The sequence below is a fragment of the Sminthopsis crassicaudata genome, chromosome 5 (genome assembly GCF_048593235.1).
Source record: "Sminthopsis crassicaudata isolate SCR6 chromosome 5, ASM4859323v1, whole genome shotgun sequence".
Taxonomy (NCBI): domain Eukaryota; kingdom Metazoa; phylum Chordata; class Mammalia; order Dasyuromorphia; family Dasyuridae; genus Sminthopsis; species Sminthopsis crassicaudata.
This window is the reverse complement of record NC_133621.1, coordinates 242,936,915-242,955,437: the sequence shown is the minus strand read 5'-3', so window position 1 is coordinate 242,955,437 and position 18,523 is coordinate 242,936,915. Positions and strand designations below refer to the sequence as shown.

General features: G+C 34.1%; 1 protein-coding gene across 3 annotated transcripts in view; it reads left to right on the top strand.

Annotated features, from left to right (window-relative positions):
* The window catches only part of SMCO2 (single-pass membrane protein with coiled-coil domains 2), an 89,081-nt gene extending 80,228 nt beyond the window's left edge, over nt 1–8,853 (top strand). For all 3 annotated transcript variants that reach the window (XM_074267639.1, XM_074267638.1, XM_074267637.1), the window contains 3 exons: nt 1,608–1,664; nt 3,068–3,228; nt 8,593–8,853. In XM_074267639.1, the coding sequence (XP_074123740.1) occupies nt 1,608–1,664; nt 3,068–3,228; nt 8,593–8,791 (417 nt within the window). In that variant the 3' untranslated portion in view covers nt 8,792–8,853. The remainder of the gene's footprint in view (nt 1–1,607; nt 1,665–3,067; nt 3,229–8,592) is intronic.
* The last annotated feature ends 9,670 nt before the right edge of the window (nt 8,854–18,523 follow it).

Below are 18,523 nucleotides of genomic sequence, written 5' to 3'. Positions count from 1 at the left end.
GCAAATGCATTTATTGAAAAGAAGTCATAAAAAAGAGAGAAAAAGATTAAATCATAAAAATAGTAACTATGAAACATTCCCCCTATAAACCCAGGGAGTATTTCCCCCTAAAAGAATCACAGAAGACATTAGAAAGGAAGTCCTGATATGACTGATTCTTTTAGAGAAGGGGTTCTTAAAAGGCTTATGAACTCATTAGTTTGATATATAGATGATTTTATAATCCTATGTACTTTATTTCATGTGTTGAAAAATATTATTTAAAGAATGGGTCCATAAGTTTCACTAGACTGTTCCATGACACACAAACAAGTTAAAAACTTCTACCATAGAGTGTCTTATCATTTTTTTTTTTTTGGCAAGACAATCGTAATTAGGTGATTTGCCCAGGGTCACACAGTTAACCCTGTGTTTGAGGCCTGATTTTGAACTCAGATTCCTCCTTACTCCAGAGTTGGTGCTCTATCTACTGCACCATCTAGTTGCTCCCAGTGTCTTTATTTTTTTTTTTTTAAAGGACCAACAAGTGTGATTGAATTTTGATCAGTCAGTGGCTAGTTAGCTTGTCCTAATTCCAACAAGTTCATCAGAGTACCTCACACCTCCTGAAAGAGGGTAAAAAATATATATATAAACTTTCTACATTTCATTAAGGTATTAATACCTGATTGTCTCTTTTACCTGCCCCTTATATTTCAAATTTTTCATTAACTAAAGGAAGAAGAAAACCAATTTTTCAATAGTCTTTTCATTAATTCTAACCCCCTTTTCACAATCACATATATAAAACAGAGAAACATTCAACTAGTTTTTATATGAGAATTCCACATTCTATATCATTTGACTTCTCAAATCAATTCTTTGACAATGCTCTTAAAAGTACTAGGCTTACATTATTATTTATTATATTATATTATTATATAATATACATACAATATATTATATATTATATTATTATTACATACAAAAGACAAAGCCACCCCAAGCAAAGCAAATGGGATACAGTAAAGACTGTATGTATTACTGGAATGGTTATTACAATCATGGAAGGTAAAGGAAATTAGGTTTCCACATATAAGACTATTCGGTTAAGTCATAGGAATATTCGTTCAAACTAATTATGGGGATGATTTTTCTGAATAATAGATAATTTTGAAAATATATTATTTTATCACTTTCAAGAGCATAAATAACTATGAAACTAAGTATTACCTACTGTGGGCTATTAGAGAGGATCAGTATTAATGAATAGAGAAATATAGTTTTAATTGGCACTTCAATTATTTTTTCTTATTATATAAACAGAGCTTCTGAAGTCCATGAAAGATATTATGTTTTTCAAAGTATTTTAAATATTTCTCTTTAACATAATAGTAGTTGCAGTATTAATTTGAACTATTAAAAAAGAAATTTTGCTATTTTTTAATAAAAATACATTTCAGCCATATTCTTGCCCAAAGTAGTAAGATCAGAACAAGTGAGGTATTATTATACAATCTGTAAAATAATACTCTTTCATCTTATGCAGGATTGTAATTGTGTGTGGGTAGGTGGGTGGGTGTGCATGTATGTGCACTCACATGTGTTGGGTTTATTTATTTTTTTAGGTGGATGCTTGTAATGAAGCTCAGGAACTAAAGAAAAAATTAATTGTCAGAATAGAGGTAAGATTTTACATACAAACATTGATAGAAATAGAAAGGACTAGTCTAACTCTCTCATTCTACAAAAAAAAAAGAAACTGAGGCCAGGGAAAGTTAAAGTTGCCAATAATCATCCCAATAATAAGTGAAAGAGTTAATACTTGAACCCAAGTCCTTAAACCTCAGAGCCATGCTTTTTCTGATTCATTAAAACAGAATAAAACAGCAAAAGTTAATTCTCCCCAATGGAGACAAAATGGTTTTAATCATGTTTGTTTTTGTGGTTATTTTTTGGTTTGGAGTGGGTCTTTTTTTTCTTTCACAGAAAATTGAACCAGGAATAATTCTTTTCTTCTTTCTACTTAGATGTCTAGTAAATAGAACTTTATATGAGGTTCATTTAAATTTTTATTAAATACAACGACCCTGACTTTGCCTCATATTGTAGAAAAAGCACCAGAGTAAAAAGGGATTTGTGTTTGAACCATAGGTCAGCCATTTAGTAACTCTGCAGTCTTAGGCAAGTTAAGGATAATTCTACATGAAACTAAATTTCATCAACTCTAAAATGGAAAGGGTGCTCCTTGTTATGAGGTTGTCAAAGGAAGTATTGTGGGATGGGTGCATTTGAGCTCAAACTGAAAAAAACTCTACTACCTGCCTTACGCTGCATAACTTACTTCACTGTCTATACCTTAGTTTTCCCATTAGTAAAATAAAGTAGTTGGCCTATAAGATAGCTAAGGTCCCTTACAGTCTAGAATGCTAAGTATTTTATAAATTTTAAAAGCACACCACAACATTTAATTTGAATCTTATTGAGTTTTCCATTTTGTGGAATGGAAAGGAGATCATAAATTAAGCTTTGTGTTGTCCTCAACTCCATGCTCCCCTTAGCCCACCTTGCTCCATTTCTTTCTACCAATCACTATTCTTCCCCCAATTCACTTTAAAAGATGCAATAAGACTAGACTTGAGAGTCAGGAAACTTCCAGTTCAGCTCTGATACTTGCTAGTTGCATCATCCTGGAGCTGCCATTTTATTAATAAAGCCTCAGTTTCCTCCCTTGTAAAATGGGAATAATACTTGCTCTAGCTACTTCACATGGTTATTAAGAGGATAATGTTTTGTAATTCTTAAAGTGCTATACAAATGTGAGCTATCAATTGTTATGATCAGTAATATTTAATAAAATATTTTGGTTTTTGAAATATAACTTTTGGGTCAATTTTTGGTTGCCTTAAGAATAAATATAATGAATAATAATAATATAAATAAATATAAATAATAATAATATAAATGAATAATAATAATATAGAATAATAATATAAATGCTTTATATAACTCTCTATAACAAAATCAACAGAGATTGAAAGATCGCATATCAATCAGTATTTCCAAGTTTCTTTACTATTCTTTTTAGAACTTTTACAAGGATATGATTATGATGAATCGAGAAGTGGAGAAATACCAATTGAGACAAGAGGAAATAGAGGCTGAAATGATTAAAATGAAAGATACGAAGCCGCTCTTTTCTCAAACACCATATTTAGGGACAAATATTTCATACTGCTTTATAAAATTGTAAGTATGAATAAAGATGAAATCCTACTTTAAAAAAAATTAAGAAAAGCAGTTCAAACTTGGACATTGCTTTGTCTATTTCCACATCTTATTAGGGTAGTTCATATAAATTGATGGCAAATAAGATGAATATTTTCTCCAGGAACTTAACCACAGTGACAGTCTTGATGTGAGTGAGCATCACATTCAGAATACAAATTCCTTAAGGGCATAGACTAGATAGTATTAATCTTTCTTATGCCATGCACAAAAGAGACAATAAAAAAAAAAACTTGTTAAATTGAATTTAATGGGACATAGTGAAATTAGGGTGATTGTAAAACTTCCGCCTGGAATGTAAAAATAAGAATAAAATTTAAAAAAAAGAAGTATCCTGTGGTTGAAAAAGAACATGGTATTCACCCAAGAGAATGACAATAAAGAGATGACATACCAAAATGTGTAGGATGCAGCCAAAGCACTAATAAGGGGAAATTTTTTTATCTCTAGAGGCCTACTTGCATAAAATAAAGAGAAAATCAATGAATTAGCTTTGCAACTAAAAAAGCTAGAAAAAGAGCAAACAAAAAACACCTAATCAATTACCAAACTTGAACTTATAAAAATAAAAGGAGATATTAATAAAATTGAAAGTAAAAAAAAACTATTGAATTAATAAATATTGCTGGAACTCTATCTTTCCAGAAATCAGCAGGAGTCAGGATCACTAAATGTCTTTATTCTAGATCTTTACCGTCACCTCCAACGCCAGGTCACGAGTGCAAGTGAGCGTGAGTTCCACCACCCAAGTTTCTCTTACTCCTCCCACACAAGTCACTTCCCTCTCTTTGTCCCACCAATCAAGTCAGCACAGAACAGCTGGGGAGGGTCAACCTTAAACAAGTTAATAGGGAACCGTCCAATTGGCAGTCTCACGTGCTTCATTATCCAAGTGCATTGCTCAGTTCTAGCCCTTTACAAAATATGACTAAGAGTTGATTCTATGAAAAAACCAACAAAATAGATAAACCCCTGGCAAATTTGATTAGAAAAAGGAAAGAGGAAAATCAAATTGTTAATCTTAAAAATGACACTAATAAAGAGGAAATTAGAGCAATAATTAGGAGTTACTTTGCCCAACTTTATGCCAATAAATTTGATAACCTAAGTAAAATTGAGGAACTCCTTCAAAAATATAAGTTAGAAAAAGAAATAGAATAAGCTATTAATCAACTCCCTAAGAAAAAATCCCAAGGACCAGATGGATTTACTATCAAATTCTATCAAATATTTAAAGAATAATTAACTCCAATGCTATATAAACTATTTGAAAAAATAGGGATTGAAGGAGTCCTATCAAATTAATTTTATGACACAGACATGGTACTGATATCTAAACCAAGGTAGAATGAAAACAGAGAAAGAAAATTATAGACTAATCTCCCTAATGAGCATTGATGCAAAAATCTTAAATAAAATATTAGCAAAAAGATTACAAAAAATCAGCCCCAGGATAGTACATCATGACCAAGTAGGATTTATACTAGGAATACAAGATTGGTTCAATATTAGGAAAACTATTAACATAATTGACTATATCAATCATCAAATTAGCAAAAACCATCACATCTCAATAGATGCAGAAAAAGCATTAGATAAAATCCAACACCCATTCCTATTAAAAACACTAGAGAGTATAGGAATAAATGGACATTTCCTTAAAATAGTCAGGAGCATCTATTTAAAACCATCAGTAAGGATCATATGTAATAGGGATAAACTGGAACCATTCCCAATAAAATCAGGAGTGAAATAAGTTTGTCTACTATCACCATTACTATTCAATATTGTATTAGAAATGCTAGCTTTGGCAATAAGAGATGAAAAAGAAATTAAAGGAATAGAGTAGGTAATGAGGAAACCAAATTATCACTCTTTGTAGATGATATGATGGTATACTTAGAGAACCCCAGAGAATCAACTAAACAGCTATTAGAAATAATCTACAACTTTAACAAAGTTGTAGGATACAAAATAAATCCACATAAATCCTCAGCATTTGTATACATCACTAACAAAATCCAACAGCAAGAGATACAAAGAGAAATTCCATTCCATTCCATAGTATAAAATATTTGGGAATCTATCTGCCAAAGAAAAGTCAGGAACTATATGAGCAAAACTACAAAACACTTTGCACACAAATGAAGTCAGATCTAAACAATTAGAAAAATATTAAGAGCTCTTGGATAGGTCAAGTGAATATAATAAAGATGACAATACTACTTAAACTAATCTATTTTTTTTAGTGCTACACCAATCAGACTCCCAAGAAACTATTTTAATGACCTAGAAAAAAATAACAAAATTCATCTGAAAGAACAAAAGGTCAAGACATTCAAGGGAACTAATGAAAAAAAAAATCAAATGAAAGTGGCCTAGCTGTACCTGATCTAAAACTATATTATAAAGCAGAGGTCACCAAAACCATTTGGTATTGACTAAGAAATAGATTCACATAACAAAATACTCAATAACTATACCAATCTTGTATTTGACAAACCCAAAGACCCCAACTTTTGGGATAAGAATTCCCTATTTGACAAAAGCTGCTGAGAAAACTGGAAATTAGTATGGCATAAACAAGGCCTTAACACCGTACACCAAGAGAAGATCAAAATGGGTTCATGATTTAGGCATAAAGAATGAGATTATAAATATATTAGAAGAACATAGGATGGTTTACCTCTCAGTTTGGGGATCCCTCCTTCAGTTTCAGGGTTCTCATATCCTTTATGTTGAATTATGTTTAATAGCTGAGATATTTTGGAAATGAAAAGCAATGGATAGGATACACACCTGCATGCATGCATGTAATATGTATATATGTGTGTGTCTGAGATAGCCCAGGAAATAAAATTCAAGACAGCCAAGGTGTTGGTAATTTAGGAAGCATTTATTACTAGCTGGACCAGAACGGACTCATTAGAGTACCATCCGGAACAGAAGTAGGGACAGGTTTATAAGCACTCTGGTTCAGTCTTGCAGTTACATTTGACATTAAACAATGACTCGACTTTCCGCTTACAGGGTGAAAAATAGGGGTTTACAGGATGTAAGGAGAATACACAATGGCAGATGTTTGACATAGATTATTTGGAATAGATCAGGGTTATCAAACTGTTCCTTATGGAATAAATACTCCTCAAAGCATTGTTGAGCAAACACCTCTGTAGGGCAAAGCGTTTCCCTTAATCTAGCTGAGCAAACATCTCCCTGGGAACCCAAGGCCCTAAGACTGTGGGGGAGGGGAGGGGAGGCCAATCCTTTGTCCATTTCATGTGTATGCATATATATGTACATGTGTGTATACCACAGTACTTGATTGGTAAATTTTAAGTCTTGAAATATGAATTAAGTTAAAATTTATTTGATTTGCTTTGAAAGCTAAAATTGTAAAAAGTAAAATACAAAAAATAATAATAATAAATAAGGCTTCAATTAAAAATCTGCCTGTCCAAAAATGTTCCAGTTCAATATTTGCAAAGAATTGATATTCTTTGGAAAATTGGAAAGAAAAAATTGTACCAGTGATGACAAGTATATTCCATCATTTACACAAGGCATATATATCAGAGTAAAAATTTATGAGAGAATGAATCAGTATTTTAAGTCAATTCAGGATGAGTACCTTCAATCCCTAGCTACAATTTGAATTTTTTTCAGGCTTTTTTATTAAATGAATGAATGAAAAAAACCTGATGGTATCCTTCATTGGTTTCCATTAAAATTTAATATAACTGCCAAAAGATAGTATGGTTAAGACATATGATTATATTGGTATAGAGAACTCCCAGTGAGCAATTTCTATCGAAGTACATCAGCATCAGTCCTGCAATTCAGTCTTTCCTGTGGCAATGAGAAATTTGACTTTTGCCTAGAATCACATAGCCAATATGTATTAGAGGTGGAACTTGAACTCATGCCTTCCTGACTTTGAGGAATTTGATTTAAATTCATGAAATTCATTGCATTGATCATCAAAAAAGATTAAATAACTTTAGTTGTTGCCTATTTTACTTTTTGGAATATATCTTATTTAATACTTAATCTATGATCTATACATTTGGTAATCCTTCCCAATGATACAATCATAACTCATCCACATTTGCCAATCTTAAGTGATCTTAGTTCACCTCCTAAATTTGTTGGGGAGGAGGGTAAGAATGGAGTGTTAGGTAGAATGGTAGTGTTAGGAAGGTTCCTCAATTTCTCCCAACATTGCAAAGTTGCCAGTGGAGCACTTCAATCATCTCTCATAACCAGTGCATGTAGTTATCCATTTCAATTCTTTAATATGTTTATTACTGTTCTTTTTTGGAGTTTCTTCTGCATCCAATCATGATAGGTTATGCTATTGCTCTCTCTCTATGTAATATTCACCTTTAGTTCTTCAAAGGCAATGCTATTCTATATCTGGTTGCCTATAGCAACACTGTTAAATTTTTAATGGACTTTTGTTTTCAAGGGAAGCTTGGGAGTCAGTTAAAATTTCAATAGAATGTATTCCACTCTTCTTTCTTCTAAATCCATCCGTTTAGATTGTTTATCCCAGATGTATATTCTGTTTGACAAGATCACATATTGAGATATTGGCAAACCATAATAATTGTGTAAATATGTATGGAATAATTGCACATATTTAACATTGGATTACTTGCCTCTAGGAGAGAGAGTTGGGGAAGAGGAAGGGGAAGGGAAAAAACATTTAGAACACAAGGTTTTGCAAAGATGAATGTTGAAAATTATCTATTGCATATGTTTTGAAAATAAACAGCTTTGATTTTTTTAAAAAAGAGAAAGAGATAGTGGCAAAGAAATTCTTTATCCACTTGGTCTGCCCTTTGAGTGATAACAATTCTCTTCAGGGAATTTTGCAACATTCTGGGATTTATTTTAGTACAATGTCAACAGAATGTAGGAGCATTTGAAGAACCATACTATCCACGGGGAATTCCTTTTCATATGGATTCTATGCAGGATAAGGGTGGCTAACATGTATCTTTCTGTTTTATGTCTCGAAAAAAAGAAATTCTCAAAACTCACTCTTTTTGACATTTGCCCTTTGTAATATGTGCAATAAATTTGTGAAGGAAATGACCAAATATTTGGTCCAATATTCAATAAATCCAAGATTTATGCCAAGAAACCTATTTAGGCAATAAGAAAGTAATCAAATGAGAAAATTATATATGACAGGTTGAACAGTCCTGCTTCCTGGGTGGTCCAGAAATGGTCTAATTTCATATCTAGATCATGTTTATACTTTGAAGTTACTTTGCCTGATTATTTTCATGTTTATAATCACATTTTCTTTTTTTGCAGGAAACATACATTGTGGACTTTTGTGTTTATTTATGTCTTCATCATCTTTGGATTTTCATGTTACGTGTTTTTTATTGATCCTACATTTATTTTTGAAACTATGCTCCCTAGGATTCTTGGGCGCCGAAGAATGTGGGAACTGAAAGAACTCATTGCTCCCTTCTTGAATTTGGAAGTAGACGACTTGTTGCCTTCTTAAAGATAAAGTATATGTCATTAGCCTATTAACTTTTTCCCATTAAAATTCTGGCTATTATTATATTATTGTTGTTTTGTTTCTAATAAGTAATGCTTGAAAATGTCAAGCATTAGATGGCCATAGAACAAAAATAAAGTATTCATGTTCTACCTTAGCAATGGAAAATATTTTAATTCTTCTCTCTGATTACTGGACTCACTTCCCATACTTTGTTAAATCATTGACCCTTTCTCTCAAGTAGTTAATTAATAAGAACTGTGGAAGAGAAAGACCAAAGGGTTTCTTTTTGAGTAGTTATTTGCAACCTTTTTGGTCTTGGGACCTCTTTATATTCTCAAAAATTATTAAGGACTAAGAACTTTTGTTTATGTGGATTTTATCTATTAGTATTTGCTGTTTTAGTAATTAAGATATTTTAGTATTCTTATGAAAATAGTTTTGACTTCTTGAGCCCTCTTAAAAGGTTTCAGGGGTTCCCTCCTTGAGGTTTCCAGAACACCTTGAAATGCTCACAAGAACATGCTTCCTTTTACCATTACCATTGCTGCCTTCAATCCCTCATTCCCAAATCCATTGAGGGTATTCCACCAGGGAGAGAAAGTTGGAGCTGAGTTAGTTTACAAATTTCTCCAAGCTTATTTTTTCTCTTTTCTTTGAGTTAGCAAATTCTCACATCTAGCTCATTTTTTCCTTTTGATTTAGTCAACTTCTGCCAAATCAGAGAAACCTTTTCCTGTGCTACTCCTAATATTATTTGTATCCACTTTAACTCCTATTCCCATGTTTGGCTTTTTTGCCTAATTATTCTCTGGAATACAATAATCTGTTAATGACTTTTTCTTGTCTAGGTGTGTCTTATCATGTCTCCAGATGATCTCTGATACTTATCTACCTCCTAACATAGCTGATGAACCCAAGGGACATGCATTTTTGGATATGGTCACTATGTGAATTTCTTTTATTTAACCATGCTAATTAGTTACAAAGGTCCTTCTTTCTTTTTTCTCTCACTTGTTACGTGGTTATGGGAAAGAAGCTGGGGAAGAAAATTAGCAATAGTAATGCCGAGAGAAAAAAAAAAGTGTGCCATTGAAACATTTTTTTAATGCACAGAAGAGAATAGAAAGAAATTTAGAAGGAAGCACACACACAAAAAAGGACAGTCTTGAAAGTATTGTGTAGAATTTATTGTTCACCTTTACAAAAGCAAGCAGCATTATCTAGAGGATCATAGAATGTTCTTTTTGTGTTCAGCTGTGTTATGCAAGTCCTGTGGGTTTTTTTGTTGTTGTTGTTTTAATGTTTAAGTTCAGAACAAAAATAATACATTTTAAAATCTAGGTTTTTTTCCTCTCATATTCCTTCTATCTTCTCTCATTTCTTCTGAATTAATTTCATCCCTTGTCATTCTCTATTATAATGACCATTCTTCTCACAACCTACTGAGCCAAAAGCAATATGTTATAGCATACTCCTAGATTCCCATTGTTACTTCTAGATATTCTCTCTGACAATATCAATCAGCATCCTCTCCTTTCTTTAAACTTCCTTTATACATCTACCATAATTTGTTTAACTGTTCCCTAACTGATTTCCATTCTCCCTCCCACACCTTCTCCCCCAAAATCACAAAAATCCTTTAAAAAATCACAAAATCCTTATAACAAATAAGAACAGTTGATCAAAGCAAATTCTCATATTGGCCATGTCCAAGATTATGTCTCATTCTACATATTAGTCTATAACTGCTCTGTCATAAAGTTGGTAGCATTTTTCATTTTTGATTCTTTAAAACCATTGTTGATCATTGCAAGTCTTTTAAAACTGTTCATTGATATAATAATAATATTGATGTTATATAATAACATCTTAGCTCTCTCTTTTTCTCTTAGTTCTGATAACTTTACCCTGCATCTGTGCATATGAGTCTTCCACATTTCTCTGAAACTGTCCGCTTCATCATTGCCTATAACATAATAATATTCCATCACATTCATATACCGTAATTTGTTCAGCTAGTCCCCAATTGATGGGCATTCTTAGTTTCCAGTTCTTTGCCACCACAAAAAGAGTTGCTATAAATATTGATCCTTTTTCTCTTTCTTTGGTCTCTTTGGAGATGTAGACCTAATAATGTTATTTAATATTTAATATTAATATTTAATAATGAACTCAATTTCAGTGGGCACATACAGTTTAATAGTTTTGGCGGCATAACTTCAAACTGTTTTCAAAGATAACTGAACCAAAGATAACTCTTGTTTCACCAACTGTGCATTAATGAATCTCTTTTCCTTAGCAGTTCTAGCATTTGTCATTTTCCTTTTGTTTTTTTGTCAGTTTTGTCAATCTGATGGGTGTGAAGTAAAACTGCAGAGTTGTTTTAATTTGCACTTTTCTAATTATTAGTGATTTAAAGCATTTTTTCATATGATTTCTGTTAGTTTGGATTTTTCTTAAAATTATTGGCTCATATCCTTTGACCATTTATGAAGTAGTAAATGGCTAATAATATAGGATATTTAAGATGACAGTATTTGTTTTATATACCCTTGTGATTTTAGTTGCATTAGATAAGATTGGACTCTGGAAAATGGGATTCCAAAAATACAGAGATTAAGGGAGAGTAAGGTTAGACAAAAGACAAAAAAAGAAACTGGATAATGGACATGTTGAGGGGAGGGGGAAGGATTTTTGAATACCATGAAATCTTTAAAAAAAAAAAAAAAAAAAAGGAAGTCCATAAAAAAACACATATTTTTCTTTTATATGTATATACATAGACATATATACATATATATTCACACATATATAAATAAATACATGTATTTCCCCCTAAATGGCTGGCTTAATCAACCATATTTTTCTTTTTTTTAATTTAATTTTATTTTTTAATAGTTTTTATTTACCAGATATATGCATGGGTAATTTTACAACACTGACAATTGCCAAACCTTTTGTTCTAATTATTCCCCTCCTTCCCCCCCACCCCAGATGACAGGTTGACCAATACATGCTCAATATGTTAAAGTATAAATTAAATACAATATATGTATACATGTCCAAACAGTTGTTTTGCTGTCCAAAAAGAATCAGACTTTGAAATAGAGTACAATTAGCCTGTGAAGGAAATCCAAAATGCAGGGACAAAAATAGAGGGATTGGGAATTTTATATAGTGGTGCATAGTCATCTCCCAAAGTTCTTTTGCTGGGTGTAGCTGGTTCAGTTCATTACTGCTCTATTGGAACTGATTTGGCCACATCCATCAGAATTGATCTTCATATAGTATTGTTGTTGAAGTATCCAACGATTTTCTGGTCCTACTCATTTCACTCAACGTTCATGTAAGTCTCTCCAGGCCTTTCTGAAATCATCCTGTTAGTAATTTCTTACAGAACAATATTATTCCATAATATTCATATACCACAATTTATTCAGCCATTTGCCAATTGATGGGCATCCATGTAGTTTCCAGTTTCTGGCCACTACAAAGAGAGCTGCCACAAACATTCTTGCACATACAGGTCCTTTTCCCTTCTTTAAGATTTCTTTGGGATATAAGCCCAGGAGTAACACTGCTGGGTCAAAGGGTATGCACAGTTTGATAACTTTTTGAGGATAGTTCCAAATTGCTCTCCAGACTGGCATGTATTCACAATTCCACCAACATACTGAAACATTTATCAATGTCCCTGTTTTCCCACATCCCCTCTAACATTCTGCCTTATCTTTCCCTATCATTCTAGACAATCTGACAGGTGTGTAGTGGAGTATCAGAGTTGTCTTAATTTTCTTTTCTCTAATTAATAATGACTTGGAGCATCTTTTTCATATGACTAGAAATAGTTTCAATTTTTTCATCTGAGAATTGTCTGTTCATATCCTTTGACCATTTATCAATTGGAGAATGGCTTGATTTCTTATAAATTAGAGTCAATTCTCTATATGTTTTGGAAATGAGCCCTTTATTGGAACCTTTGACTGTAAAAATGTTTTCCCAGTTTATTGTTTCCCTTCTAATCTTATCTGCATTAGTTTTGTTTGTACAACCATATTTTTCTAACATGAAAAATAGATTTCCAACATCCAGATATCCCATGAATAAAACCTTAATAATTTTTCTTGTTTTTTTAGAACTAGCAGATTCTATGGATTTAAGGATTTCTTGGAGACATTGCTAATAACTGAGACTGAGCTTCTGTGAAGTTCTAAGATCATAGCTATGATTTGACAATCACTACCAGCACCACCACTAACCCTCCCCCCCCAAAAATAATTTAACACACAAAAAAATTCAATGATTGGCCAACTGTTAAAAAGAGAAGAGGAGTTTTACAATTTTAAAAATAAGAATTATTTCAAAAGATTTATTTTTTCATTAATGTAACAGGGAGATAAATTACTTTATGCACTCAAGAGCATAAGTGATTTTGACTGAACTTGATTGAATTTTTGATTGAAGAACAAAGAGCAGGAACAATTTTCCAATAACAAAGGGAAACAATTTCTTCTTTGTTAATATCCTAAACTCCAACCACACTTTACCCATATCAATATTAGGCCAGTTTTTTCCTTTAAAAGTGTTAAAAAATGTCCTTGAGATTTGATTGGCTGAAGGGACTGTGGGGAATAGAGCGAGATAAGGTGAAGAACTTATAAGAATATGTAAGTTATTTTTCTGTATTTTATTTTCATTATTTCTGTGTTTCCCCTATGACAGGTATAGTATGTGCAAGCCCATATTTACTTGAGCCTTGGCCAACTATAACCATATTTACTTAACCTGAACTGATGACATTTATCAGTATTTGACATTTATCAATATTTAGTCTATTATCTGCTTGATTAAACCTAAAGGCCTGATTTTCTATTTCCTAGAAATCAGGAGATTTTGGGGAAACAGAAACCTTCCATTCCAATCTCTCCAAATAGCAACAACCAATTAGATGCCTTCCCCTCCCCTTCTCAATTCTCTCTTACCTGTGATGTAATCTCTTATATAAAAATTATGTATCTTTACTACTTCTTTAGCCCTCCTACAGGTGAGCTTTCTCTTTTCTTATCTCATGATGAGATGGCTCATCCTTGGGAGGTTTTCAATAAACAACTTTTCTGCCTTCTACTGAGTGATCTCTGAGTAGTCATTTTGGGTAAGGGTCTTCTACATCCCAGGACTAAAATTGGGGCAACTGATGTAATTTCCTGATCGTCTGGCTGTAAAATAGCCAGTACATTACTTAGGGTCCCATAATCTAAGGTTTTATTTAGAGCAAAGCTTCTAATTGAATGTTGGGGTCATGAAAAATTTGGCATCACTAAAAGGTATCAAATATTCGGCCAAAATTTGATTATATTAAAACAAATAAAAACATCTATCTCCTTAGTATGTAAATTTGCTTTTATTTTTAATAAATTTTAAAAATACATTTCATTTTAATTTATCAGTAAATGTTTAATTTATCTGTGTAAAAATTTCTCATGCAAAAAGGGGTAGAGTGGAAAAAGTTTAAGAAGCCCTGATTTCAGATCATAGACCCACAGTATGAACAGGAAAGTTGTGTTCGGCTAAATCAATATTTTATCCTGTATGAACATCTATTTCTTTTCTTCTCTAAACATTTTTCTCCTAATATGTATAAACAAATTCCCTTTTATTCATTCTTAAATATATTGCAAATTTCTCATTTTATTACACTTTTGGACTTAAACTACAGAAGATAGGTCTGACTTGGGCCCAACTATTATACTCCGCATTTGAAATAAGTATGAAATGTTAGAACTTGAATGATTAGTATTTCTATATTGATGTTTAACTGAATTTTCATAGATCAACTCATTACTAGGTCTAAACCTCCAGCGCTCTTTTGACACATTTCTGCACTAATACAAAAAAATCAACAGCATCTTTTTTTTTTTTACCCAAAGAGGATTTGATTTGTATTAATGTTTTTTTTTTTTTTCTAGATAACCAATATATTTAAACCACTTGTATCAACACTTACAAATGAAAAACTGAAAAGGTTAACAAGTATTGTTGGCATTTGGAGGCATTCTTGGGCAGGATAATTTAGTACAGAGCAGAACTAATTAAAAGATAGTATTGTACACACACACACACACACACACACACACACACACAAAGATAAGTAGATAGACAAACACATGTACATATATATGTATATAGAAGACTAATGATTCAGGTCTGACTTGGGCCTAACTATTGGAGTGAGAAAAATTAGGTAGAAGAATGAGAGTCAGAGAAAGGACGCAGACAATTTCACCCTTCTTTCTTGAGTTTTTTCAGGGTTCTTGTGGAAGAGAAACTTCAGGTCCTCTATGGGCTCACAGGAATATTCTGAGATATCTGAAGGAGAGATAACAGAAGTAGTATTTTTAATCCTAGAAATATGAGTCCAGCTTCCAGTTTGACTGATGTTGGAGTAGTCAGAATGATCTTATATGGGCCTTTCCACTTTGCTGTGAACTATAGGAAGGAGCATAAGATTCAGGGAGCTGGGGGATTAAAAATGCCATGGTCAGGGGTAAGTAGGCAGCAGTTTTAGCTGCTGAATCTGCAAACCTATTCTCCTTGGCCTGGAGTGAATCTCCTTTCTAGTGTCCTTTACAAAATATGACTGAAACCTCTCTAGGTTTGTGGATAGCTTGCAATAGCTGTAGAATTTCTCCTGCATATTTAATAAGAGAATTTTTTTGCTATCAGAAGACTCCTCTCTTTCCATATAACCCTGTGAGCATGCAAAATATGAAAAACATATTTGGAATCAGTATAGATGTTCACTCTCATTCCCTTCCTCCGTTTCAAAGCTCTGGTTAAGGAAATGAGTTCAATCTTCTGGGTGTAAGTACCCAAAGGCAGTGACTTAGCTACTATGGTACCATTGAGAGTCACCACAGAATATCTCTGCTTTCTTTCCCCATTTTCAAGAAAGCTCGATCCATCTGTAAATCATTCACCATCTAGGTTGTCAAGAGGAATGTCCTTTGGTTGGCTGGAATAGACACAATATAAAGCTTTTTCATAATTATGAGTGATGTATCCTGACTGGGTAGTGTCAGGAATCAGGGTGTCAGGATTTAGGATATGGCACACCCAGAGAGTCAGGTCAGGAGTTTCTGGCAGGAGAATCTGATACCTAGCAAATCTCCAGCAAGCCATTGATGCCCTTTGGTTTATAAAATGCTCTGAACCTGGTGGGGGGTTAAAATCTCTAATGGCTGTTCCAAAGTTAGTTTTGAGGTCTCCTTAATTAAAGCAGGAGGGCCATCCTAGGGAAACTTGAGTCCAGTTTCTTTGAGAAGTAGGTGACTGGTCTGGATTCAGGTCCCAGAGTTTGATTAAGACCCCCAAAGCCTGACCTTACCTTTCATCCACATACAGAGTGAAAGGGTTTTTCTAAGTTAGGTAGGGCCAGGACAGGGGCGGAGTTCAGTTTGACCTTTAGGGTTTTAAAAGCCTTGACCTGATCAGGTCCCTATTCAAGGGGAAGATTATCAGAACCTTTAATAAAATCAGAGAGGCTTGGCAATAATTCAAAAATTAGGAATCCAAATTCTGCAGAAACTAGCCATGCCCAAGAAAGTACATAGCTGTTTTTGAGGCAGGGTCTGGAAGGCCTAAAATGGTCTGTTTTCTCTCCTCAGTTACAGAGCGAGAAGTGGGGCTAAGATTGTGGCCCAAATATTTGACAGACCAGCAGGTAATGTGGTCTTTGAGGAAGAGATCTTGTAGCCCCTCCAGGCTAGAAAATGTAGGATTTTCATGACAGCATTTAGGTGGTACTCTCTGGTGGGACTACAGATTACAAATATCATCCATGTAGTGGATGAGACTGCTATTAAGCAGTTCCAATTCTCTTAAATCTTTAGCCAGTGCTTGTTTGAATATTTGGGGGCTATCTTGGAAGTCTTGGGGCAAAACTCTCCAAGTTAGTTGGTGGGGAAGTTTCTCTGGCTTTTCCCATTCAAAAGCAAAGAGAAATTGTGAGTTTTTATGCAAAGATATACAAAAGAAAGCATCTTTAAGATCTAAGGTGGAGAACCATTCTGTCACTGCTTCATTAATTGCCCTGAGGTCTTGTACCAATGTGAAACTCCCCATTCCGTTTTCTAACAGAAAGAATTGGAGTATTTCAGGGAGACTCTTTAGGTCTGAGAAGAGAAAATTGGGTCCCAAATTTCACCATTAAATCATGCCCCAGTAAGGGAACAGGATAGGAGGGAGTAATAATAAATGAATGTTTAAATAATAGGCAGAGGAAAAGTCTCAAAACAGTTCTTAAGTTCCCCTACAATCCCCACTCTATGGTGGGGAGGGATAAGTGAGACCAGAGTGCCAGAGAGAGAAGGAAGGAGAAGTCCCCATAGCAAAGAGAAATTAATTTGTGTTACTGGCCACATCTGGGTATTAGGCTATCTTGGTGGAGTGAAGGAGAGCTTGACCAAGCCAGAGGGCAGGGCATGGGGTAGGGGGGGAGCTTGCCCCCTGTAGGCAGTCTCTCCTCCAGTGTCCCTCAAGACAAGGACTGGAGAGTTTCCTCAGACAGTTTCCATGACACTTAAAGCACAAACTTCTATGGTTCCCAGAAATGTCAGCAGCCAAGAGTAAAGATTATTCTCTATATCTTGCTTTAATTCTGTGGTCTCTCTCCTCTATTGCAGTTTGATACCTATCATTAAAAACTCCAACAGCAGGGGGCAGCTAGGTAGCGCAGTGGATAGAGCACCAGCCCTGAATTCAGGAGGACCCGAGTTCAAGTCTGGTCTCAGATACTTAACACTTCCAAGCTGTGTGACCCTGGGCAAGTCACTTAACCCCAGCCTTAGGAAAAAACAAAACAAAACAAAAACTCTTCTCCACTTCGGCTTTCAAAGTTCAATTTCAAATTCAAAGTTTGAATATTTGCTACTACCATCAAGATCTGCACCCTCGGCGGCTCCACCCGGGCCCCCGAGTTGCACAACAGGGAAATTTGAGAGCCCCAAACTGGCTTCTGCAGCTTCCTCTGGGGCAGTTTGTTTAATATTAACATCTCCCCAGGACAGATCAAGGAGGGCATTGGCATTATTATTATTATTATTAAGCATATATTGATTAGAGACTCTTAGCTAAAGTAGATCAAGCCTATAGATAAGGCCTAGACTGCATTCCATTGTCCAAAGAAGGGATTATGTGGCTGAAGGAGCTGTATATCACCTTGTCTAATACATTCCACTGACTAAATAGGGGAATAAAGGTTTATGTGACCAATCACAACATATAGAGGGTGGGATTTTGGAAGTTCTTTGTCTGAAATGTATAAAAGCTGTGAACATTTTCAAGGGAGTGGCTCTCTCCTGCTGTGAATTTGGCTCACAGACTAGGATGAGGTCCACTTCTTGAGATATTCTAATAAATAATTCTGCTTTCTATGAGTGATCTCTGTAGTAGTCAATTTGGGTAGGTCTTTTTTGTCCCAAACAAGAACCCTCCTGAAAGGAACTGCATAGAGGTGCAGAGGAGGCTCCCATGTCCCTAGAGGAGCAGGAAGGAGGGAATTTAATTTCATTTCAGCAAATTTAAGCAACATCTTGAAATGTTGTTTTAATTTAAGCTTTTTAGTTTTGAGATCTTTTAAGTCAATTTTGTCTCTGTTTTTTGAGAGACTTTCTAAAGGAGAATCCTTAGAGATGGAGGCTAACTGTCCCATTTTGCCACAAGCCCCAGATTTCC